Source organism: Caretta caretta, chromosome 1, assembly GCF_965140235.1.
Source record: "Caretta caretta isolate rCarCar2 chromosome 1, rCarCar1.hap1, whole genome shotgun sequence".
NCBI lineage: Eukaryota > Metazoa > Chordata > Testudines > Cheloniidae > Caretta > Caretta caretta.
Genome location: NC_134206.1, coordinates 211,746,844 through 211,771,723, shown reverse-complemented (window position 1 = coordinate 211,771,723; position 24,880 = coordinate 211,746,844). Strand labels below are relative to the sequence as shown.

Here is a 24,880-nt window from a genome sequence, read left to right as displayed (position 1 = left end):
GATTCTAAGCCTTTGCCTGCTTGTGTCCTTTTCATGTGTGAGGCTCCTAAAGAATCTTCTGTGCACTGATGGAGCCTCAGACTCTCCTGGCAAGATTAGAGAGGGGGGGATGGTCTTGCCCAGGGTCACAGTTCAGTATAGGATCCAACATTTCTAAGGCCCAGCCTGCTCTGAATTAACCCAGTAGAACTCTATTCCCTTAAAGAGCTCGGAATAAAATGCAGATGTCCTGACTCCACCATGTAACTGAGCTTCTGCCTGCCCAGCTAATTACTGAATTATCTCCCCTCCCAGACTCAAATGTGTACATGCATTTGCCAGCAGTTCCTGTGCTATTGTCACACATATGATTAAACCTGACAGTTACGAATCCCTTGGCTGTGACTCCGGTTCCTCTTAGAATGCTGAACAACGGAATGAGGTGAGACTGATCGAAGGGAAAAGGAGCTGAGGAGAGCTGAGGAGGAGCTGAGGAGCTGAGACCAAAATAGCCACTAAATCTAGTAGAGGATGACTTCTAGATCTCTTGTATAAACTGCTCAAAGGCCAAGATTGGTTTAGAGAAGCAATTTCTTGACACCTTAATTATTTCTTGGAACAGCTAGTGCTCGAACATTGAAGGGACGAGGCAGTTAAAATTTAAGTGACATACAGGGGTTTGTTCAAGGAGTAGCTGTAGTTGAACCATTAAGTAATAGTGACCGCATTATCAATGAGATTTAACATCCCCAGGGGAGGAAAGATCCCAAAGTGAGGCATGGTGATATAGCACTGTAGAAAGGGAGATATTAATAAAATGAAGCTAGTCAAAAAGGCTCTACCATCAAATGTACAAATGAAATCCTTAGGTTAATCAGGGAGGCTACCTAAGCAGCTACCATAAATAGCAGGGTAACCCCTAAATAAGGCAGGATGGCTAAAGGGCAAGGATCAAAGGTTTATTGAGCCAACCAGGCATCCTTCCAAAAATGGAAATCCAAGCCCTGGAAACCAGCAGAAAGGAGCTGGAACTGCAGCAGGTACAAGGAAAGTACAAATAGCTCAACCCATCACCAGTGGAGAACATTTTTTAGTGTACGTTAAGCAGGGAGGCAGCCAGGGAATGGGGGGATATGCTGGCCTATCAAGAAATACACAGATTAAGGAATGTCAGGATGGCCCTGCCTGGAATACCCTCCTGCAGTAGGCCACAGCACTCTGTTTGCTTCCTTCAGAGTCCCCAGGAATAGTCCAAACATTCTTTCTGCGTACAAATAGTCTTGAGGAGTTATTACAACAGCCACCCCCACGCATGTAAACCATAGCCCAAGTCTCATAGCTGTAGTTCAGAGAGCACATTGCATAGAGTCTCAGCATGCCCCAGTTCTCTAGTGCAGCTTATGTCCCTCCCTACACCTCAGCCCTCTTTGGCTCAAATAGCCTGCAAGCATGTCCCGCTGCTGCTCTTCACCTTTAGCCATCTCACACATTCTCTGGCCATGACTCTCTAGCTGAGGAAGGCCAGCCAGCCCTTTCACTAGCTTCCTAAGCTTCAGCCCTTTTCAGACTCCCGCCACTGACTTTCACTCTTGAAAGTCAGCAGGCTAGCCCCTCTCCTGGCTTTCTGAGAAATCCCCCCTTTCCCCAGGGAGAGGGCTCGTAGAGAACTCTGCAGCTTTCCACAGAGACTACCAGCCCTAGTTCACCAGGTCTCCCTCCTCCTAGGTTCTCCCTGGTCCTTTATTGCCCTGCTCTTTTAATTGTACCTGTTCTGCCTGGCATAGGAGTGGTGGACCTGCGTAATTTACAGGGGCCAGCCATGCTGTGATGAGGACATTGTGGAGATGCATATCATTTCTTTGGCTCAGTCTTTACTGCAGAGGATGTTGCAAGATACTTGTTGTTTTGTGGTAATAACGCTGAGGCTCTGTCAAAAATTAAAGCTGCAAAAGAAAAGATGCTGGAGCAAACTGAAAAATTAACAAGCAACTGGTTAACTGGAGAGGATGATAGGTTAAAAGAATATTGTTCAGGCTGCAAAGTCAGGAATACATAAATTAGGAAGTGCCATAATTAAGGTTGCCTGCTTGACTTTAATTCGCATGCCCCCTCCTGCCCCCCCCCCCCCCACTTAGGCAAATGCATTATGGTGCATTAATTATGTGATCACATACTATTATTTCTATAGGATCCCTGGCCTCATTCAGTGCACACGATGGACCTGTTCTGTGTGGTGAAGGAGACTACTGTTTGTAGGACCCCATGTCTTATTTGTTGCAGAAATTAGGTGTGTGAAGAAGGCCAAGGATTGCAGGAAGAGAAAGGATGGTCTCATGGCAGCTGAATACTGCCCTGGAGAATTCTATTCTTGCCTCTGTGTGATGCTGGGCAAGTCACAGCAACCAGACTTTTCACAGCTGGTTACTAATTGTGTGCTCCTCACTTTCTGGGTCTCATTTGCAGAAGTGCTGGACTTTGAGCAGTGTAGCTCTAAGTACTCTGAAAAATCAGGTCCTAGGTGTCTCAAATGGGGTACCTAAAATTAGTGGGCATTTCTGATCTTAAACTCTGTGCCTTAGTCTCCTGTCTGTAAAAGGGGGATAAAATCCCTTCATCTCACAGGGCTGTTGTAAAGTTTGTGAAGCATTTGGATATTATAGTGATGAGAGCTGCAGAAAAGCCCAAGAGGAAATAAATAATTTTTGTCTTCAGAGCAGGGTTTGAACAGTGTGCAGTGAATGAGGCCTGGGCCTGTACACGGAGTAAATAAAATATACAATAGCTGCTCATTTAGTGAGCACCCTCCATGCTATGCATTGAATGAGACGGGGGTCCTGTGGAGGGGGGGGGGGAAGCATGTGATCATGTCACTGAAGACTGAATCTCCAGTTTGCAGGGGGAAACTGAGGCACGGGGATTAAGTGACTTGCCCAAGGTCACCCAGCAAGTCAGTGGCAGAGCTGGGTATAGACCCCCACCGCCCCCCAGTTCCTCTGAATCCCAGTATAGTAAAGGTAATACTCAAAGAGCATAGTCATAAAGGCAAGACTCAACAGGTGAGTTAAACAGCCATTTTGGGGTGGGAGGTGAAAAGCTGCGGTAACAGCACATCTCATGGGCTAGAACCCACTTCATCAAAGCTTATGCCCAAATAAATGTTAGTCTCTAAGGTGCCACAAGGACTCCTCCTTGGTTTTGCTGATACAGACTAACACAGCTGCCACTCTGGAACCCAGCACCGGCATGTCATTGCATAGACAAAATCTCAGCTAATCATCTGCCTAGCCATCATCAGCTGGCGACTCTCTCTAGGCACCATGGGGATGGTCTAGATGGAGCTGAAAGTGGATAAGCTTGGAGAGGGAGGTTCCCCTAGATTTCAGTGTAGCAGAGGAGAAAGCACCCAGGGCTTGTAGGAGAATCAAGGCTTTTGTTGGCGAGAAGGCAGGGGCTGGATGTCTCAATAATTCATAGGACAGCGCCGTAGGGCGAGACTAAACTGTGGAGAGCCTTGGAGGCAAAGGCAGATTATCCAGCTCATCGCTGCCTCCTGCAGGGCCTCTTGCATCTGCTGCTGGCCACTGCCAGGGACAGGATACGAGGCTGGACGGACGAGCGCTCGGCTGCCCCAGGCTGAAAACCGGGGAGTGCCCATGATTCCGCCCCAGCCCTGCGCGGGCGGTAGAACCCCTCGCCCCAGGGAAAAGCCTGGACCGCTCGCAGGTGTGGCACGTGAATCCCGCGCTCCTGCTCTGGGCCTTGCTCCGACACTCTCCCCCTCCCCCTCCCCCTCCGCGCAGGCCCCCGCCTTCCCCATCAGCGCTTCTGCTGCATTCCCGGACCCCTCCCCTCTGCAGCGGAAGCTGCCGCCCTGTCGCCTCCCCGCCTCGGCAGCCGGCTCCCTCCGTCTCTCCTCCCTCGCTCTGCCTGGGATGGCTCCCCGCGCAGCCCCCTCCCCCTAGCCCGCCTCTGCCTGACAGCGGCCCTGCAGCAGCCAGGGTCCTGATTGGCCCCTCGGCCCCCCCGCTCCCCTCCCTCGGCCCGCTCCCCTCGCCGCCCGCTCGGACCAGCCGCAGCCATGAACCCGTTATTCGGCCCCAACCTCTTCCTCCTGCAGCAAGAGCAGCAGGGCCTGGCTGAGCCAGAGCCGCTTCCACCAGCGCCCCTGGGGGACTTTTTCGGCGGAGAGCTGGGCCCCGCTTCAGCAGTGCCCCCTTTCCCGGCCCCCCCTGCTGCCATGGCCCTCCGCAATGACCTGGGCTCCAACATCAACGTGCTGAAGACCCTGAACCTGCGCTTCCGCTGCTTCCTGGCCAAGGTGCACGAGCTGGAGCGCAGGAACCGGCAGCTGGAAAAACAGCTGCAGCAGGCGCTGGAGGAGGGGGGCAGCCGTCTGCGGGCTGTCCAGCGCCGGGATCAGGCTGTGCAGACCAGCTTCAGCAGCCCCATTCGCCCACTGGGGCTTGCCCTGGGCAGCCCCCGGCCAGCTGGGCTCTGTGCCCCCTCTAGGGTTTTGGGCTCTCCCAGCTGCCACCTTGGGGTGCCATTCACGTCTTCTTCCCAGCCTCCTCCCTTGTCTGGCAGCCCCTTTTCATCCTCATCCTGCTTCATGCCAGGCACCATCTGGTCCTTCTCGCAGGCCCGTCGGCTGGGCCCAGGACCTGAGACCACCCTGGTTCAGGGGCCGGGGGTCTCGTGGGTTCACCCTGACGGGGTTGGCGTGCAGATCGACACCATCACCCCTGAGATCCGGGCCCTCTACAATGTGTTGGCCAAGGTGAAGAGGGAGCGCGACGAGTACAAACGCAGGTGAGAAAGGGAGCAGGGTGAGTCCAGCACAGGCAGGAGACTAAAGGGAGAATGGGGGCAGGGAGTGAGTGGCAGCCCCAGGGCAACTGGAGATGTGTCAGTGCAGACAAGAGAAGGGGGCAGAGAATGGAGTGGTAGGGAGCAGTGGGGTGAATACAGCTAAATGTGAAAAAGTGGAGGGGCTGCAGGGGAGTGTAAGGTAGGGAGGAGGGTGGTGAGTAGGTGACTACTAGCACAGGTGAGAGAGCAGAGGCAGAGGGGTGGGGCAAAGGGACATGGGTGAATGCAGACTGCAAACTCCAAGCACTCAAAATCATGACTCGTTCCAAAAAATCACGAGATCAGGATACAAATCACAAAAACTTTAAAAATGGTAAATGCTGGGCTCTTTTCATGTATCTTAAAAAGAAAAGGAGTACTAGTGGCACCTTAGAGACTAACCAATTTATTTGCACATAAGCTTTCGTGAGCTACAGCTCACTTCATCGGATGCATTCAGTGGAAAATACAGTGAGGAGATTTATATACACACAGAACATGAAAAAATGGGTGTTATCATACACACTGTTAGGAGAGTGATCACTTAAGATGAGCTATTACCAGCAGGAGAGCAGGGAGGGGGGGAGAAACCTTTTGTAGTGATAATCATTTATTTATCTTCTGGTTTTTGAGCATTCATGGTGCATTTAGGTCACATTCTCCAGGTTTTCACCCCAACCATGAGGGCCTGAAGCTTTTTTAATGAAAGTTGAGATTCTTCTGAACTAACATGACTCCAGGAGCTGGGACTTTAAGAAAAAAATTGAGAGTTAGCAACAGTGAGTAAGATGATACAGCATGTAAGGAGATTGGGCTTGCAAGGGAAATAGGGACCAAAGAGGGGGGCTGAGTTGGAGACAGGGAGTAGATGAAGTCTGGAGGTGAGGGCAAAGAGAGAGAGTCTCCAAGACTGTGGTAGTTCAGTGTCAAAGACCAAGGGACCTTGCTGTGTAGTGGGAATGCTCTGGAGAAATTCTTGATAGGACTATCTGTTGGCCACCCTTTCTCCCTGTCCTTCCTCTCCAAACCTCATATAAGAACATAGTCCTGTAGCATATCTAGTCCAGTATCCTAGCACCAGCTGTTTCAGAGGCAGGTGCAGGAAACCCTGTAGGGGGCAGTGATGGGATAACCTGTCCCAGAGAAAGTTTCCTTGTGACCCCCTGGAGCTAGTGGTTGGCTTGTGCCAAAAGTTCTTGGGTAGTCTTTCGATATCACTGGGAAGTCCTTATTTTATTATAGTTAAGAGGACAACCACACTTCTGTTTAATGTCAAGTTTTAAACTGCTCTAAAATTCACATGTTTAATAAGATCAGCCTGAAAACAAGTAGGTTCCAGTTCAGGGCCTAGGGTGGAGTTGGGTGCAAATTTGGGGTAACTTGGCTAAGGGATCCTGGAAACATTAAGTTCTTTCCCCACCTCTCCCACAGCCAAATGACATGTAAATTTAAAAAAAAACAATGTTCTTGTGTTGCTTTTGGAGGATGTTTTAAGCAATGAAAGGGGCAAAACTATGGGCAGTATCCACATAAAACATATAAAGAAAAGGAGTACTTGTGGCACCTTGGAGAGTAACCAATTTATTTGAGCATGAACTTTCGTGAGCTACAGCTCACTTCATTGGATGCGTACCGTGGAAACTGCAGAAGACATTATATATATATAGAAGACAGCAGGACAGTGGGGTGGGAGGAGGTATTGGTTCATGGTCTCTGTGTGTATATAACGTCTTCTGCAGTTTCCACAGTATGCATCCGATGAAGTGAGCTGTAGCTCACGAAAGCTCATGCTCAAATAAATGGGTTAGTCTCTACGGTGCCACAAGTACTCCTTTTCTTTTTGCGAATACAGACTAACACGGCTGTTCCTCTGAAATAAAACATATAGTTCTGTTAACCCCTAGCTGTCAGGTGCCAAGATCCAAATAATTCAGAAATAATCAGGCTTTCTTTTTGTCTCAGTGGAGGGGGAAGCTGAAGTGCTGTGAGCTACATATGGAACAGGAAGGGGTTGGGGGGACCAGACTGTTCTATGAAATACCTGATACTCAGAGGAAGGTGCACTTGACTAGGAAACAGAAGCTCAAGAGTTCGTCTTCTCTTCTATGGACTGCTAATGTTACTCTTCTGTGTGCGTCATACGTGTTGTTATTATTATTATGAAGTGTATGCTTGGAGCCCTTTCCTAGGGGCAGGCAGCCACCATTACCCCTTTTTTGCAGATCAGTGTCACTGCTATCGGAGCTAGGAATAGAACCCAGGTCTCTAATATGGAAAACTCAAGTATCATCCATTCAGCCCTTTGCCTTTTGAAATTAGTATGCTAAAACTGAATTCCCCGGGGCTGTAGTCACACAAGCTGGAATGTCAGTGTAATAGGTGTGGTAATGAAGGACAGATTGTAGGAAGAAACAAGATGGTCTTGTGGTTAAGGCAATGAAGAGTAGGACCCAGGAGAACTGGTTTCTGTTCTTGAAGCCCCTCCACAGACTTGCTATGTGGTGGTTAGCAGTCACTTAAATTGTACATCTGGAGCTGGCCATCCTTCTGAGGTATTTTGGAGAACTAGCCCACCCCTGAGGCACTATTGGGGACTCAGAAGACCCAATGTTCAATTCTGAACTTTGCTACAGACTTCCTGAGTTTCCCTAGCCAAGTCACTTTGGCCCAGATCCTCAAAGATACTTAGGGGCCAGTGATTTCAATAGGCGTTAGGTGTATCAAAACCTTTGAGGATCTGGGCTTTAATTTCTGTCTGGTGGTTTCCAAATCTGTAAACTATTTGGGCTCTTCAGGAGTATGACCAGCCTGTTTTGGCTTGTTCACAGTTCAAGAGTTCGTTTTAGCTGGTTTGATGCTGAAAAACTTCAAAGGCTTTGGAGGGGTCCCATATTCACCCCAGCACTGGGAGGGGCATTGTGTAGGTGATTCTGCGGATACATTGGGAGGACACAGGGGGGTGGTTAGAGATGCTGCAGGTCTGGGGGCTAGTGATGTGCTTGGTGTAACATATTTTTCATTGTTTTGCCAGGGGGAATAGCAGAGAGAAAGAGAACGGGAGAAACGGGAACGGGAGAAAGAGAAGCCCCACAACCCCTTCCCCACATCGAGAACCTTCTGAGATGCGCAGCTGCAGCTGTGAACCTCCTGTGGTCCTGACTGGGAGTAGGAGGCTGTGGGGCTCCCCTTTTCCCGCATCAATGGAAGGGCTTCTGAGATTCCCCATCTCGCATTTCTGGGGGCAAGGGGAGTGCAGAGACCCTTCCCGCTACATGGGCCACAGTTTGAGGCCTGGATACTGGGGATCCCCATCCCCCATGCAGTCTCTAGCTTTCTCAAGGTATCTCCACTACCCACTTCCTTCCTCTCACTGGGCTTCTAACCCTGCTGGAGGCTAGGAGGAGGTGGGAGCTAATGCCTGAGAGGTGACAACATGTGCCCAAGAAACCTTCCTCATTCCCTGCTGCAAAATTTCCCTTCAGTCATGGCCCCTCACTTTCTCAAAAACAGGGGAAGTTCATATGCAAAAATGTAATGCCATGGAATTAAGGTTGCAGGAGCTCAACACGGCCCTGGGTTCCTCATGTCCTCCTGCGATAAGAGTTGAATTCCCTAAACTTCGGTGCTGCAGACCCAGGAAATTCCTGGTTCCCATTGCCATCCCAATAGGGACACAGCTACGGTTGTGTTTTGTAGGACGAGTCACATTAACTTAGTATTTCCTGGTTTTTGAATAGTTTGAGTTTTGGGAATTAAACTCTTGCATTCTGGAAGGGCATAGGGCAGTGCTGAGTGTCTGCACCTTGGCCAAAGGAGCCCCAAAGACTGCTGATCCCCAACGGTGTGATGAGGAAAGTTTCTCTTCAAATGTACAGGACTTTGGAGCAGACCACAGCTTGCAGGGGATCGGGAATATGAAGGGAGGAGAAGCAGCGACAAGAGACTGGGTGGGGAAAAAACCTGTGTACAGACTGCCAAGGATCATGCAACTGGGAGCCCAGTCATGTCTGCTCTCTCCCTTTCTCCCACATACATATACGTATTCCCAGACACAAATGATAAGATGTGGTTAAGATGGAGACTCCATATCAGTAATTCAGGATAAACTATATCGCAGTGATGGTGTGATTATCCCCAAATCTTTGTATTACAAACCCAGGAAATCCACAGTTAAGGTTAAACATGTGTCATCCAAACATGTTAAAGTTGGAAATATACAATTTAAAGCCCCCAAACAACCTTAACTCTGCCCACTAATGGCACCATACAATAACCACATGATGATAATTAAGGCATTTTAGTGTTCGTGGTCCCAGAATGGCTGATATTGATTTTTAAAGACAGATTTTATTTTTTTTATGCTGTTTTCCTCATGGTGTCATGAGGCTTGGATGGGGAGGGCAGGGTGTTGTCCTTGGCCTGGGAGGGGATGGGTTGGAAATGCTGGCCTAGTGTTGCCTGGTAGGTGGCCGGGTCTATATGGGGCAGAGGATCTCTCAGGTTTTCTGTCTTCCTTCCCTCACATTTTCTGGTCCTCGAGCAGGTTACTGGGATATTGCAGTGCTGGAGTGATGTGTGTGTTACATTGGATACAAGGGAAGGATCTGTGGCTCCCCGTGAGGACTTGGGATGATGAGAAGGGGTTACATGAGGGAGCTTTGCTCACAGTCCGCAGGAACATCCAGGATGCTGGCTGGAGCCTCTTGGCTGGTCTGGTCTGCGTGGGGGAAGTGGTTCAGGGAGGTTATTATTAGGAATGGTGCATTGCAGATGGGAATGATAAAGTATCTGAGAGGAGGAGAGAAACAGAGAGCCAGGGAAAGAGAAAGCAGGCGGTGAAGGATGTAGAGGGCATACAGAAGTGTTGCTTCCACAAAGTATCACTGTCATTTTCTGACCCAGTGTTGAAATCCCTGTCTGTTCTACACCATAATGATTCAGGGGAATCACTACTTAAAAGCAGTTTCAGTAATGGGTCACTTTCCTAGTGTAGACAGGGCTAGAGAGAGAGGTTGAGTGATGGGAAGAGAGGCAGAAAGCACTGCAAGCCAGATCTGGAGAGAGAAGGAGGGAGAGGAAGAGACACTGAAGTATTTTGTGACAGAGAAACACATTTTCTCCTCAGAGATGGAAACCTTGTTTGATCAGTTCCCATAGAAGGTACATCCTGCCTGTATCTCTGTCCTTCCCTCTGTTGTGTATCTCTTTCTTCTTCCCTCTTTCCTGTTCTTTCCTATCAAGGTAAGAGGAACCCCTATGGACTGTTTTCCTGCAGATGGAGGATGGGCTGCCTGCTTGTTCAGGGCAGTGATCTGGGGTATATAAAAAAGGCCAGCATGCAGCTTTAGGGTGGGACATTTTCTAAAAGTGAGCAATATTGCCAATCCCAGGTATTCCAAAGTCATGAGCCAGATGCCAGAAATCAGGAGCCTGGCTTAAAAATCATGAGATAATAAATGTGGGGTTCTTTCTATTTGCCTTCTGGTTTCTGAGCTTTTAGGATTCACGTTTTCAAACTTTTCTGCCCAGCCACGAGCACTAGAAATGTGCTACGATAAAAATGAAAGCTGAGACTTTCATGATATTATACAACTCCAGGGGCTGGGGCTTTAAGAAAAACACCAACTATTGCAAGAATCATGATAAAATTGCAAGAGTTGGCAACTCATAATGAGTGCCCAGCCCAATGAGAAAATTCCACTCGCCCAAAGGAAATGGAAGTGGAATAGCAACAACCTTGTGCTGCACTGTTCAACACAATAGAGCAGGGGCCAATACAGTGCACCACCAACCAATATGAACTAAAGATGGGAGAGGATACCGTTAATTAGCAAAATGAAATACAACCCAGCACAACATAACCAAACATGGATCAACACATTGCAATACAGCACAATGTAAAACTCTACCACACAAGCTAATATAGCACAGAATGGCACAACACATGGTGATGAAATATAGCTTAGAGTATTGTAGCCCATTGCAGCACAACACAACCCACATAAAACTGCCAGTCATCTTGCAATAATTGCAGCATAGCCAGCATGCTGCAGAGAAATATAGCTTAATATAGCAGTCTTTTGCAACATAATACAGCCTAAGTATAGTGCAACCAATCGAAACCCAACATAACCAGGGCAGAACAGCTCTTTGCAGCCCAGCTGCAGTGCAGTACAACCTGGTGTAACATAATGCCTGAATAACCAATACAACCTAACATAAAATAGGCCAGTTCAGCACAGCCTATCGCAGTGCAATACACGGGATGATAGCATAGGGGGTGGGCAAAGTTTTTGGCACAAGGGCCATGAATGATCATGAAATTGGGGGTTGGAGGGCGGGAGGGCTCCCACTGGGGGTGCGGGCTCGGGTGAGGCTGGCAAGGGGTTGGAGGTGTTGGAGGGTGCTCCAGGCTGGGACCGAGGGGTTCGGAGGGCAGGAAGGGGATCAGGGTTGGGGCAGGGGGTTGAGGTGTGGGAAGGGTTGAGGGGGGCAGGCTCAGGGCAGTGCTTACCTCATGCAGCTCCCAGAAACAGCAGCATGTTCCCCCTCTGGCTCCTACGCGAAGGTGTGGCCAGACGGTTCTGCACGCTGCCCTGTCCACAGGCGCTGCCCCTGCAGCTCCCATTATTTGCGGTTCCCGGCCAATGGGAGCTGCAAGGGCAGCGCTTGGGGCGGGGGCAGCAGATGGAGCCCTCTGGCTGCCCCTTCATGTAGGAGCCGGAGAGGGGACATGCTGCTGCTTCCAGGAGACATGCAGAGTGGGGGCAAGACCTCGACCCCACTCCCCAGCTGGAGCACCACAGCAGGGCAAGCCCCAGACCCCACTTCCTGGCAGGAGCTCAAGGGCCAGATTAAAACATCTGGAGGGCCAGATGTGGCCCTCGGGCTGTAGTTTGCCCACCACTGGCATAGCCAGTTATACCACACGCCATAGCCCATCACAACACAGTACAGCCCTGTATAGTGGAGCCCTTTGCAGAGCTCTACTATCCACTGTCCCAGTACAGCCCCATTTAATAACACAGCATATCTCTATATAAATATAACACAAGCACAGCACAGATTGTGGCAGCCCCTCAGTGCCCAATACAGCCCAACGCCTGTTACTGCCTGTACAGCAAAACCCAGTATAGCCCAGGCTGGAGGCCACTCGCCTGAACTGGCATGGTGGGGAGGGGCAGAGAGGACAATGGGCTAGATCTGCCAATTGATCTAATCTGGTCCTGGGGAGTGTGTTTCAGCTGCTAAATACAGCTTGTGGTTGGTGTCCTGAGGGCCCCGTACTGTGACGTGAAAGACAGTTGGTGAATTCTGAGTGAGATCAGTAGAGTCTGTGGCAGGGACCAGCTCATGGTTGGAAGGCGTGACATGCATCCAACAGCTGTAGCTGTTTGGAAAGGAAGGGCAGCAAATTCCAGAGCAAATTCTCTCCCCCACTTCCAATACTCCTTGTATGACTAGAGTGGATCCCGAAGTGTGCAGTTCAGCAGTGAGGAAGGCAACCTGCAGCTGCCAGCTCTGCCCTCCCCAGCAGAGGGTGCTGTGCGGTAGGCAGGGTGTAATTGGCACATTTGTCTCACTAGGTGGGAAGAGGAGTATACTGTGCGTGTCCAGCTGCAGGACCAAGTGACTGAGCTGCATGAGGTGAGGGGCCCATCCCCACTCCCCCTGCACCCTAGCCTCATTTCCCTGGCACTGATTCCAGTGTTTCCCTTTCCCCCCTGAGCAGGAGGCCCAGGAGGCTGAAGCATGCCAGGAGGAGCTAGCCCTGAAGGTGGAGCAGCTCAAGGCAGAGTTGGTTGTCTTCAAGGGACTGATGAGCAATGTGAGTGCCCCTGTCCACCCAGCATACACACTCAGCCATTAGCCAAGACATTGTGAACCCATCCCATGGCTTGGCAGGCTGATGTGCGTTTTCTCATAGTAATGCCAAACAAGGAATGTCTGTAGAGTGACACAGCAGTGCCCAACCTGAGTGCATGGGGAAAGCCTCCAGCGTGAGCTCCCTCAGCAATGCCCTGACAGTGCCTGGCCTTGATTATAATGCCTCCAGCATGATGATCTCCCTCACCATGCCCAGGAGAATTCTCTGTCAGGACTCTGTGTTAGAGGGTTCCGTGTGCCTTGTCTAACTATCCTTTTCCTCTGTCCCCTTGCACCATGTGCTGGGCTGGTTCTCACTGGGTCAGAATCTCACAGAGCTGGATACCAAGATCCAAGAGAAGGCCATGAAAGTGGACATGGATATCTGTCGGCGCATTGACATCACAGCCAAGCTGTGTGACGTGGCACAGCAGCGTAACTGTGAGGACATGATCAAAATGTTTCAGGTGAGATGCACCTGCTGCTGTCCCAAGCGAAACAGCTACCACTGGGGGAAGGAGCTTCTAGCCAAGGGGGAGAGACAAAAGCACTTACATGCCTCTTGCAGAGGAGGGGATCAGTCACTATAAGCCTTGTTCCATGAGTTCACCTGCTCTCCATATTGGGTTACATGTGTTGGGGTGGGGAGCAACAGGCAGAGAGGCAAGAGGAGGAGGCTGAGAGCTGCAGACTTTACTCGAGGCATTAGGAGTACCCACCCAACTCATTATTCAGAGATATTGGGCACTGGGACTCCTGAGTAATAGGGGAGCAGCTGCAGAAGAGGGAGACATGGTGCGAAGTGTCTGTCTCTAACCCCTTCTCTCTCCACCCCCTCTTCTCTCTGTCTCTGCCTTTCTCTCTGTCCCTGTCTCTCTCTCTTTCTCGCTCGCTTGCTCTGTCCCTGTCTCACTCTCTCTCCCTTCCCCCTACAGAGGCAGCTGGTTAGTTTCATTCAGTTAAGAATATGTACAATTTAGACACTTTCTGTAAACTAAGGTTTGACTGTAAATATTGACATATTTCACTTAGACTGTCTCTTCTTCCTCTCTCTGCCTTTCCCTTTCCCTCTGTCTCTGGATCTGGGGGCGGGGAGAGTTGAGTTCTTCAATTAAACCACATTCTTCTCATCAGGTTCACAGATTCCATCTTTAGTTGCATAATTTTTAATTTTAAAATATTCTAAAATCACATTTTAGCCATTGCACCATCTTTAACCTGATCATAATAAGCCCCTCTCTCTCGCTCTCTCTTCTTCCTTCTTTCTTTCTTACTTTCCCTATCTTCCTACCCCTATGCCATTCCTTTCCCCTTCATCTCCTCTCAACAACCCGACCTTGGACCCGGCCTTGTTTCTGTAGTCTCTGCACTTGTCTCCCATTAAGGTCCCAGCCACGGCGGGGCGGAAGCGGGAGCGGAAGCTGATCAGTGACGAGGACACTTCACTGTCTGAGAACGATGCCTCCAAAAAGCCTGAAGAGGAGGAAGATGAAGAGACCACAGCCATGAGCATCAATGAGGAGATGCAGAGGATGCTGAACCAGCTGTGAGTGTAACCCAGCCTTTACTTCTGCCCCACACCTGCTGCTGAGACAGGCTGGGACTGGAGTCGCTGTGAGTTCTGTCATAGCCAGCTCTCCTGCCCTGTTCCCTACAGCTCTTCCCCATGCTGGGAGAGGCTGGGACTGGTGTAACTGAAAGCTCCCCCACAGCCAATGGCTCTTCCGTATTCATTACAGCAGTGGTTTTCAAACTTTTTTTCTGGCAACCCAGTTGAAGAAAATTGTTGATGCCCATGACCCAACGGACCTGGGGATGAGTGGTTTAGGGTGTGGGAGGGGCTCTGGGCTGGGGCAGAGGGTTGGGGTGCAGGAGGGGGTCAGGGCTTTGGGCTGGGGGTGCAGGCTCTGGGATGAGGCCAGGAATGAGGGGTTTGGAGTGTAGGACGGGGCTCCGGGTTTGGGGGTGAGGGGAGGCTCAGGGCTGGGGCAGGGAGTTGGGGCACCTGCTTACCTCTGGCGGTTCCCAGTCAGCGGCGCAGCCGGGGTACAGAGGCAGGCTTCCTGCCTACCCTGGCACCGCGTACTGCACTGTGCCCCAGAAGTGGCCAGCAGCAGGTCTGGCTCCTAGGCGGAGGCACGCAAGCGGCTCCACAGAGCTCTCACCCTCAGGCACACACACCCCCATCTCTCATTGGCCGGGAACTGGCCACTGGTAGTGCAGAACTGGTGCTTGAGGTGGGGGCAGCGCGCAGAGTCCTGTGGTCCCCCCACCTAGAAGCCGGACCTGCTTCTGGCCACTTCCAGGGTGTAGCGCAGTGTCAGAACAGGTTGGAATTAGCCTGCCTTAGCCAGGCAACACCGCCGACGGGACTTTTAATGGCCCAGTCGGCGATGCTGACCAGAGCTGCCGTGACCCAGTACCTTCTATTCCGCAACCCAGTACTGGGTCACAACCCACAGTTTCAAAACCACTGCATTACAGCACCTTCCTTTGGGGAAAGGCCAGGATTGGGAATTCCACCACAATTAGTATTGAAGCCTCACACTTTGTAGCTCTTCCTACTGGGAGAGTTCCCCTCTCTTTGCTAACATGCGGTTTCCTTGTCCCCAGGAGAGAGTATGATTTTGAGGATGACTGTGACAGTCTCACATGGGAGGAGACAGAGGAAACGCTGCTGCTCTGGGAGGATTTCTCTGGATACGCCATAGCAGCTGCGGAGGTGCAGGGGGAGGTAACACCAGCTTCATGCTCCAGTCATACCCCATCTCCAGCTACCCTTCTCTCTCTCTCTCTCTGGTACAGTGTGGATCCCTCATTCCTGTTTATGCTAATTCCTACACAAATACTCGCCCATTTCTAATGGATTGGATAGTTCTCCGCTGCCATGCAGTCTTGAATGTTTGTTACCCCGAAGCTCTCATTCAAATACAGAATATTCAAACACCCCTGTCTAGGCCCTACATGGCCTTCCCCCCACCAGTTATCTACACCACCCTGCCCCTGTAAAATGTGCCCAGATCTCTTTTTCAGACTGGCCTAAGGCCTCTTGTCAGAGGTGCTTGCCAAAACCAGCAAGCATAGAAAAAATCCTACCCAGCTGGGAAGGTGCCATCTTTAGCTGCTCTCATTCTGTCCCTTAAACCCGCCATTGAGACTATCAGCCCCTTGAGTGAGAAGAAAACTTATTCTGCACCGCCTAAGATGAGGCCTGAAAGTCCAATTGGCCAAGGCCCCTGCATAGCCAGCACTCCAGCTGCTCCCCTTGACCCTAGTGGGTTAACAGTTGTGGGGTCTCGGGGGGGCTGTTGGCGATGGGGGGCTGTCTCTTTGCCACAATCCTCAATGTCTCAGGGCAATGCTGTGCTTTTTCAGGACAAAACTTCCCACTGCCAGTGGTCCCAGGCTGTCTGTCCCATCCCTGCTGCTAGACGGGAGAGCCCTGGCTGATCAAGTGTCTACAGATGTAGCTGTACCAGTGAATGCATGGAGTCAGGCTGTAGTTGTGGCCTGTTATATGTGATTTATGTGAACTGGGAACACACCCACCCTTATCCTGTGTCACTGTCTGTCTCTGTTCTCTACCCTTTCCTTGCTCCCTCTGGTGCTGCCCGGTCTTTCTCTGATCTCTCACGCTGTGCTTTCTGATGTCTGGCAACTGCCCTGTCTCCAAACGTCATGGCACCCTCTTCTCCCCCAGCAGCAGGATGACTGTCTGGAGAAGGTGATTAAGGACACAGAGTCGCTCTTCAAGAGCCGTGAAAAGGAATATCAGGAAACCATCGACCAAATAGAGGTAGGAGAAGGACTTAGTGGGGAAGATGGGGGCGGGCAAGGAGATGGGAGATGTAGGGATAGACCCCAGGCGGGACAAGAAAGTTGGTAATTGTGGATGTTGCCCTATGACTGGCTGGTGAAGCTGGGCAGTGTCCCCTGATTGGAGGAGAAGGTAGGCAGTGTCCTCTGGCGGGCTGGCTGGGACAGTATGCAGTGTTCCCATGTGGCACAGATAGTGCCACACCGGCAGGTTCAGCTCCTCATTGCTCCCCCTTGTGCAGCTGGAGCTTGCAACAGCAAAGAATGACATGAATCGGCACCTGCATGAATACATGGAAATGTGCAGCATGAAGCGTGGGCTGGATGTGCAGATGGAGACCTGCCGCCGGCTCATCACCCAGTCTGGAGACAGGTGAGCTCCAGGATAGGGAGGGCCAGGATTCCTGGGTTCCAATCCCAGCTCTGGGAGGGGCATTGGATCTAGTGGCTCAGAGTCAGGGGATGGAGTTAGGACTCTTGGGTTCAATTCAGTTCTGTGCTTTATAGATTTGTGTACTGCACTCCTCGCTGTAGTATCTGAATGCCTTCCAGATTAAGCATCATGACCACGTGTTTGTCACGTGTTGTTTGTTCACTCATCCTCTCCCCAGGGAGCAAAGTGTGCACAGTGCAGTGCTTTGGGGGAGGAGGGGGCGGCATTGTTTGTTCTGAATTTACATGTTGCTCTATATCTTATGTTAGAGAAGGTAAAGTCAAAGAAATGCGCCTTGTACTTGGAGAGGAAGGCACTGAGGTTTGTTCCATCTCCCACACAGACAAGGTTCTACTCCCAGCGCTGGGAGAAGAGTGGGAGCTACTAGGGGGACTGGGAATTGAGGCTCCTGGGGTCTGTTCCCAGTTCTCACAGGGGAAATGGGAGCTAGTGCATTGATGGGTGAGGGGCTGGGCTGGCTGTCACAACTGGATTGGACTCTGAATGATCAGCTGTAACCGCCTTGCAGACTCCTCAACAGGAGTTGAATTTGATGCCAGGTGCCTATGGCAGATGAATCATGTTCAGCTGTCAGCTTTGACAGATGATGTCACTGTCTAAAGAGAACCTGGAATAGAGCATCACTGATCTGCTGGGACATTCTGCTGGCCTGTGGGAGTATGAAGTCAATGCAGCTCTGGGCTGGGCCCTGCTGGAATGAGTTCACAGTGTCACTTCCCTCCTCCATATCCCCCTCCTCTGGGTGCTGCCAGGATATTGTTCTGAGCAAAGCTCCCCATCATTGGCACCAGCGTTTATTTAGGCTCCATATAACCCCCTTGCCCTCTAGTGGTGCTCTACAGGACCCATCTAATGTCACGTATTTACTTCCCAGTGTTAACTGCACCCCTTCTACTACCTGATGAATCCATCTGGTTATACAGCACCTCCTAGGTATCAGTTATAATTAGGGCTATCAAGCAATTAAAAAATTAATCGCAATTAATTGCACTGTTAAACAATAACAGAATACCATTTATTTAAATATTTTTGGATGTTTTCTACCTTTTCAAATATACTGATTTCAATTACAACACACAATACAGAGTGTACAGTGCTCATTTTATTTTTTATTACAATTATTTGCACTGTAAAAAAACAAAAGAAATAGTATTTTTCAATTCACCTAATACAAGTACTGTGCTGCAATCTCTTATCATGCAAGTTGAACTTACAAATGTAGATTTTTTTTTTTTACATAACTGCACTCAAAAATAAAACAATTTAAAACTTTAGAGCCTACAAGTCCACTCAGTCTTACTTCTTGTTCAGCCAATGCTGAACAAGATAATGCTATCCGCTTCTTGTTTACAATGTCACCTGAAAGTGAGAACAGGCATTCTCATGGTACTGTTGTAGCAGGCGTTGCAAGATATTTACATGCCATATGCGCTAAAGATTCATATGTCCCTTCATGCTTCAACCACCATTCCAGGTGACATGCATCCATGCTGATGACGGGTTCTGCTCGATAACAATCCAAAGCAGTGCGGACCGACACATGTTCATTTTCATTATCTGTCAGATGCCACCAGCAGAAGGTTGATTTTCTTTTTTGGTGGTTCGGGTTCTGTACTTTTCGCATCAGAGTGTTGCTCTTTTAAGACTTCTGAAAACATGCTCCACACCTCATCCCTCTCAGATTTTGGAAGGCACTTCAGAGTCGTAAACCTTGGGTTGAGTGCTGTAGCTATCTTTAGAAATCTCACATTGATACCTTCTTTGCCGTTTGTGAATTCTGCGGTGAAAGTGTTCTTAAAATGAACAATGTGCTGGGTCATCATCCGAGACTGCTATACTGTGAAATATATGGCAGAATGCAGGTAAAACAGAGCAGGAAACATACAATGCTCCCCCAAGGAGTTCGATCACAAATTTAATTAACGCATTTTTTTTTTTTACGAGCGTCATCAGCATGGAAGCATGTCCTCTGGAGTGGTGGCCGAAGCATGAAGGGGCTAATAAATGTTTAGCATATCTGGCATGTAAATACCTTGCAATGCCGGCTACAAAAGTCCCATGCAAATGCCTGTTCTCACTTTCTGGTGACGTTGTAAATAAGAAGAGGGCAGCATTTTCTCTCATAAATGTAAACAAACTTGTTTGTCTTAGCAATTGGCTGAACAAGAAGTAAGACTGAGTGGACTTGCATGCTCTGAAGATTTACGTTGTTTTGTTTTTGAGTGCAGTTATGTGACAAAAAAAATCTACATTTGTAAGTTGCATTTTCACGACAAAGAGATTGCACTATGGTATTTGTATGAGGTGAATTGAAATACTATTTCTTTTATCATTTTTACAGTGCAAATATTTGTAATAAATAATATACACTTTGATTTCAGTTACAACACAGAGTACAAAATATATATGAAAATATAGAAAAAAATCCAAAATGTTTAATACATTTTAATTGGTATTCTATTGTTTAACAGTACAATTAAAACTGCGATTAATCGAGATTAATTTTTTTAGTTAATCACATGAGTTAACTGTGATTAATCGACAGCCCTAGTTATAATAGCTCTGCTTCTCTCCCTCCTCCTTCCTCCCCCAAATCTGGTGCCCACGTGACCCCTGCCCTTTGTTCTCTTTCAGAAAGTCTCCTGCTTTCACACCACTCTCTAACAGTGAACCGGCCCTGAATGAGGATACCGAGGAGTCCAATCACAACCTCCCAACGGATGCCTCTATCAGATAATTTGAGAGGCCCTGCCCCCTCCTGGCAAGGCAGAGAGCAGGGGTGTCTGAACTGTGGCTGGGAGAGACTGACAGGGACAGGGAGCCACCATCAGAACTCTGTTATCAAATCTCTCCTCATTCGGGGCAGGGGTGGGGAACCAAAAAGGACATGTTGTAAATGAGAACAGCTAGCTGGAGCTGAGGGCCCTCACACAGGGTCCCCTTCCCTCTCCCCACCTCTGTCTTCCCCTCCCCCACGTGGATCTTACTGGGGTTTAGACAGGGAGGAGCCAACTTTATTATAGCAGCATCCCCTGGGACCTGTCTCCTGGGGACCTCCCAGACCCACCGCATCCGTCCCCTGTCCTGGTATACTTGACCTATCTCCCTCTGCACCCCTTGTGCTGCTCAGAAGTAGAACTGGAGCTGTGCCCATCTGCAAACATTGGTGCCAACTGGGCCAAGTGCTGGGCTCTCTCTGTCCTCTGTGCTCAGTGAACACTCATGTGGTCCCTGTGCCACAGCACACAAGGTACCGAGAGCCTCTTCTCTCCTTGGGGATGGGGAAAGGGCTGTTGGCTCCTGCCCCCTGCCACCTCCATGCACTTTGCTTTGCTGCGCATCTCTGGTGTGATGACACGTGTATGTGTTTGTGATGGAAATGAGGACTCATTAAATGGGACAATAATGCCCTTTTCTACAGCTGTGTGGGGTTTTATTTATCTGGTGTGGGAGTTGGAGAGCACTGCTGAGAGGAAGCTTCCTGTAGGCCGTCCAGATTGGGCACCGCCTGGGCACTGCTGCAGGGAAGAGTCTGTTGTTGCAGCTTCTGCTAGAACATGGTGGGGAAGAGAAGAGGGCTCCATTGTTGCGGTCACGCTGCCCTCCAGGGACTGCACTTAGTATTTTGATTGTGGTAGCACTCAAATGTGCTAGGTTCTGTTTTAAAAACAACCAAAAAGTAGACATGGTCCCTGCTCTGCTGAGCTTCGTTCTAAGCAAGGACAGGGCTTATGCTGCTCTGACCCTTGCTCAAGGACCCTACTGGAACCTGAGTTACCCTCCCATTTGTCACCCTTCCCCACGCTCTCAGCCCGTACTGATCCACTGTTGGCAAAGGGAGTTCCTGTAACACTACGCACAGGGACGCTGCCTGCTCTCATCACATACCTGGAATTAACCTGTATGTCCAGTACACTTTAACTGAGAATTCACTCCCTATCTCCTTGCCAACAAACACAAAGTGGCATTTGACAGTCAGCAGGACTGATAACTGGCTACAGGATAATGGAAAATTCTCTCTCACCTGATGGGATGGGATGGGATGGTAGGACTCTTCCAGAGGAAGTAAGACTGGTCTCTCAAGTTCACTGTATGTTGCAGAACATTCTCATTTTGGCTGAATGAGGCTGCACTGAATGATTCACCAATTCAAATCATGATTTAAATTGGCAAGCAGGAAACCTTCATTTCAATCATCCATTTTAATCTTGTTTGTTGTTTAGTTATTTTCCTAAAAAAAGATTGATTCTCATTGATTGGTAACCATTAAAACATTGATTTGCAACTAATTATAGCCTTTACACTAAATTTGGTCCTTCTGTTTGCTAACCAGGAGGACACACTATATCTATATTTATTTAAGCAATTATATGGATTAACAAATTATAAAAATTAAGAATCTGAATAACTATATGTTATGCTAGAAAATGGTGAATGACTTATTTCTTGTTTACTAGAAGATAGTTAATTTTATTACTCATGATTGGAATTCAAAAAAATAAACAAAAATAGCATTTTTTATTAGTCTGATTTTTTACATTTGAAAAATAATTGATTTTTCCCCCACCCTCTTTTTAGAAAATGGAACTGGGTGAGGTTGTGCGTTTGGTCCATTTGTTTGTCTCTGTGAGGACCATGTGACTGGGACACTTGGGTTTTTGTTCAGCCCCAATGTTTGAAATCTCCAAGTGGTTAATCCCTCCCTATCAGTGAAGGGTAGAGCTGAGTATAACGGGTATGTCAATTTTCTGCAGTGTTCTGGATAAACGTTATTGAATTATTTTTAAGCATTTTAGGAGTTAATTATATTAAAAAAATATTTGTGTTATTGTGGATTGTGTATAGGTGGCAAACATGCCTAATATAAACCTTGGGAAGTGTTATGCGTGTCAGAGGACTATCTGAAACTATGTCCTTCCTTTCCCAGGAAGTCTGTAGCAGGAGATGTATGCAAATGTGTACCCCCTCCAGTTATGCAAGAACTCAGCCTTCTGAAGCTTTGCCTTTGTCTGCTGATCACCTGTTACATGAGGACAAGATCAGAGGCCTAGCTGTCTAAAGGAGTGTCTCTCAGATTCATGTAGGTGCTTGTTCTGAGCCAAGGGGGTTATGAACTTGTAATCACACAGAAAAACCCTTGTGGGGTTTGAAGGGCTCTTCACATGCCCGTGCTGGGATGATTTCTGGTAAGCTCATCAGTATGCATGTATGTTCATTTATTGTTTTTAATATGTTTCTTCTGTAATGCTTTCACCTTAAGACTAAATATGCTTGCTTAGGAAACGCTGTGTGGTACCTTATAACTTGGCAATTACCCTGTTTATAGCCACAGAGAAGAAAAGCTAAGCAGGCCAACAGAGACAATCTGCCTGGCTAGGGAATTCGCAGTGTAGGCAGTGAACTGTGCAGCCTGGAAAATCCCTAGTCAGGAGGGATAGAGATGCTTCTCTAAATCCAAGAGAGGTGATGGCTGACAGCCAGAATCTTAAGAGTGGGTGCCTTTGCTGAACCATAGAGCGGGGAATACAGGTCCAGTTGTCCTGAACAGTGATGCTGAGCAGCAAGACTTTGTATATAAATCAATTGTCAAGGGAGCCTTTGATCAGGAGTGGCAAATGGGAGTTTCAGAGGCACTTTGGGTCCTTCTGTTTAGTTATAGTTCTGCACCCACCTGCTGTGACTTGCCCTTTTATGTGCTATGTTTTCCTTTCTGCTGGAAGATAGAAGAGAGATCTAGGGTATGACATGCAAGTTGGTAGCCATGTTGGAAGAGAGGATATGTTGTCCGGAAGTGCGTGTTTCAATGGTGAATAGCAGCTGAGAAAATGGAGATCTCTTGGACAATCAGATTCAGAAATCATTGCCATGGACACCACAAGGGAAAGGATCACAGTAAGAAACTGAAGAGAGTATAAAAACTGAGAAGTAGAATGGTGATTTGTGACTAAGAAAGGAAACAGACTGAGAAGCCATTCAACCTGGCTAGAAGGATCCAATTACTCATAGATACTCAGTGAGTAAACTACTGAGAAACCTGTTTCTGGAGGAACAAAATGGGACACACTTAAAGGGTGTCCTTATGGTATGAAGTAAGCAGCTACCAAGAGAGGTTCTTCAACCATCCTGCGAAAGCAAGCATCGGTGACTCCGTATTAAGAAGGCAATGGACAGAGAATTCAGCCAGGACACAAGGACATCAAGACAGAGTTCTGTCTCCCTGGATACAAGGAGTAACTGCAAGATTAGATGTATCATGAGGTTCTCTGCAAGTCTCCATTGATGATTATAGCCACAGTTCAGGGCAACTGCATCTGCATTCCCCTTCTATGGTCCACCAAGGGCATCCATGTTTAGGCTTTAGGCTCCCCAACCATAACATCTCATGGGCAGAGACACATGTCCCTCTCTCCCTCCTGACTGGGGTATTTCCAGGCTGCACAGCTCTCTGCCTCCACCATGATTTTCCCAGCAAGGCCAGACTTTCTAAGCAGGTCTGCTTTACTTCATAGAATCATAGAATATCAGGGTTGGAAGGGACCTCAGGAGGTCATCTAGTCCAACCCCCTGCTCAAAGCAGGACCAATCCCCAGTTAAATCATCCCAGCCAGGGCTTTGTCAAGCCTGACCTTAAAAACTTCTAAGGAAGGAGATTCCTTTTCTCCTCCAGTATGGTAAACGTCTAAGGAAGGACATACTTTTCTCCTCTAGTATGGTAAACTGTAATTGACACAGTCAAATTACCACACTGCTCCTTCTAAGCAAGCACATTTATTAATTGGGTAAAAGTATTACAGAGAAAACATATTAAAACAATAAAAGAACTTACACACATGCTAACAAGCTTACTAGAGACCACCCCCTAACTCCAGCAAGGGCTCTGGTCAGTAAACAGCCCTTCAAATCCCACCAAGGGATTTTTTAGTGACTACCATCCATAACTGTTTTGGTTCAGAACCACTACACCCATGAGTCTGTGAGTTGTTGTTTGGGCCTTTTAATTCTGGACTAAGGAATACATAGATAAAGGTTCCCCCCCGACCTCCCCAAAGGAAGCTTCAAAAGATCAGGTGTGGAGGTGGGCATTTGTATTCCCCTCTTCACAGGTATTTCCTAGGAAACCTCAACTAACCATTCTTGTCTTCACCCATTGTTTAAGAGTCCTTTGAATCTCATAACACTTCCCAACATTTACATTAGTAATTTCTCCTAGACAAGTTACCTACAATCCCACAAAAGTGCATAAACCTTTGCATTTTTAATACAATGAGCACCTAAGATACTTCAGCTTAATTCAGTAAGGTTTGTCCAGGATAATGCCTGTCACAATTATAACATTTATAAACAATTATAATCAATGATATGGCATCACATGGAACTACACAGATTATAGAAGACTTCAGAGATCTTGGAAGGGAACTGAAGAAGAGAAAAGATGAAGTGGAGATCCTTTCAGTCCCGTGAGTGAGAGAAGGCAGAAACTATTGGAGGTGAACCACTGGCTGAACAACAGGTGTGAATCTGAAGATTTTGGTTGGGTAGAGCATTGGTCAATGCTCCAATGGGAAAGGAGGCTGTACTAATGGCACAACCTGCATCTCATGGGTAGGGGAGACTTGCTGGAGTAGCCAGGAAAATGTTAAACTAGAAATGCAAGAGAAAGGTACTAAGAAGGCAAATACAATTCAAATGCAAACTCCGTGTGTCATGAACAAATTGAACCAAAGTAGCAAAGAATGTGAAGAGAAGACATTTTTTCAATTGCTTGTATACCAATGCTACAAGTCTGTGTAAAAAGCAAGAGGACTTGGAAATTTTCATGGATAAAAGGAAATGTGATATATAATTGGCATTACTGAAACCTGGGAGATGATTTGCGTGATTAGAATGTTAAAAATGTTGGTTGCAAACTATTTAGGA

The 24,880-nt window shown here is 48.2% G+C and overlaps 1 protein-coding gene across 4 annotated transcripts; it reads left to right on the top strand.

Annotated features, from left to right (window-relative positions):
* Positions 1-3,830: 3,830 nt before the first annotated feature.
* On the top strand, positions 3,831-20,383 carry IFFO1 (intermediate filament family orphan 1). 4 transcript variants are annotated; one of them, XM_048820454.2, is made up of 9 exons: positions 3,831-4,788; positions 12,414-12,474; positions 12,560-12,655; positions 13,020-13,160; positions 14,055-14,239; positions 15,307-15,427; positions 16,397-16,489; positions 16,752-16,882; positions 19,598-20,383. In XM_048820454.2, exons 1-9 carry the CDS (start codon positions 4,058-4,060, stop codon positions 19,698-19,700), a joined length of 1,662 nt encoding a protein of 553 aa, XP_048676411.1. In that variant the 5' UTR covers positions 3,831-4,057; the 3' UTR covers positions 19,701-20,383. The 4 variants fall into 4 exon arrangements, with proteins under 4 accessions (XP_048676411.1, XP_048676403.1, XP_048676431.1 ...); XM_048820446.2 differs by having other exon boundaries at positions 3,832-4,788; positions 16,394-16,489; XM_048820474.2 differs by having other exon boundaries at positions 3,836-4,788; positions 14,079-14,239.
* Positions 20,384-24,880: the final 4,497 nt, after the last annotated feature.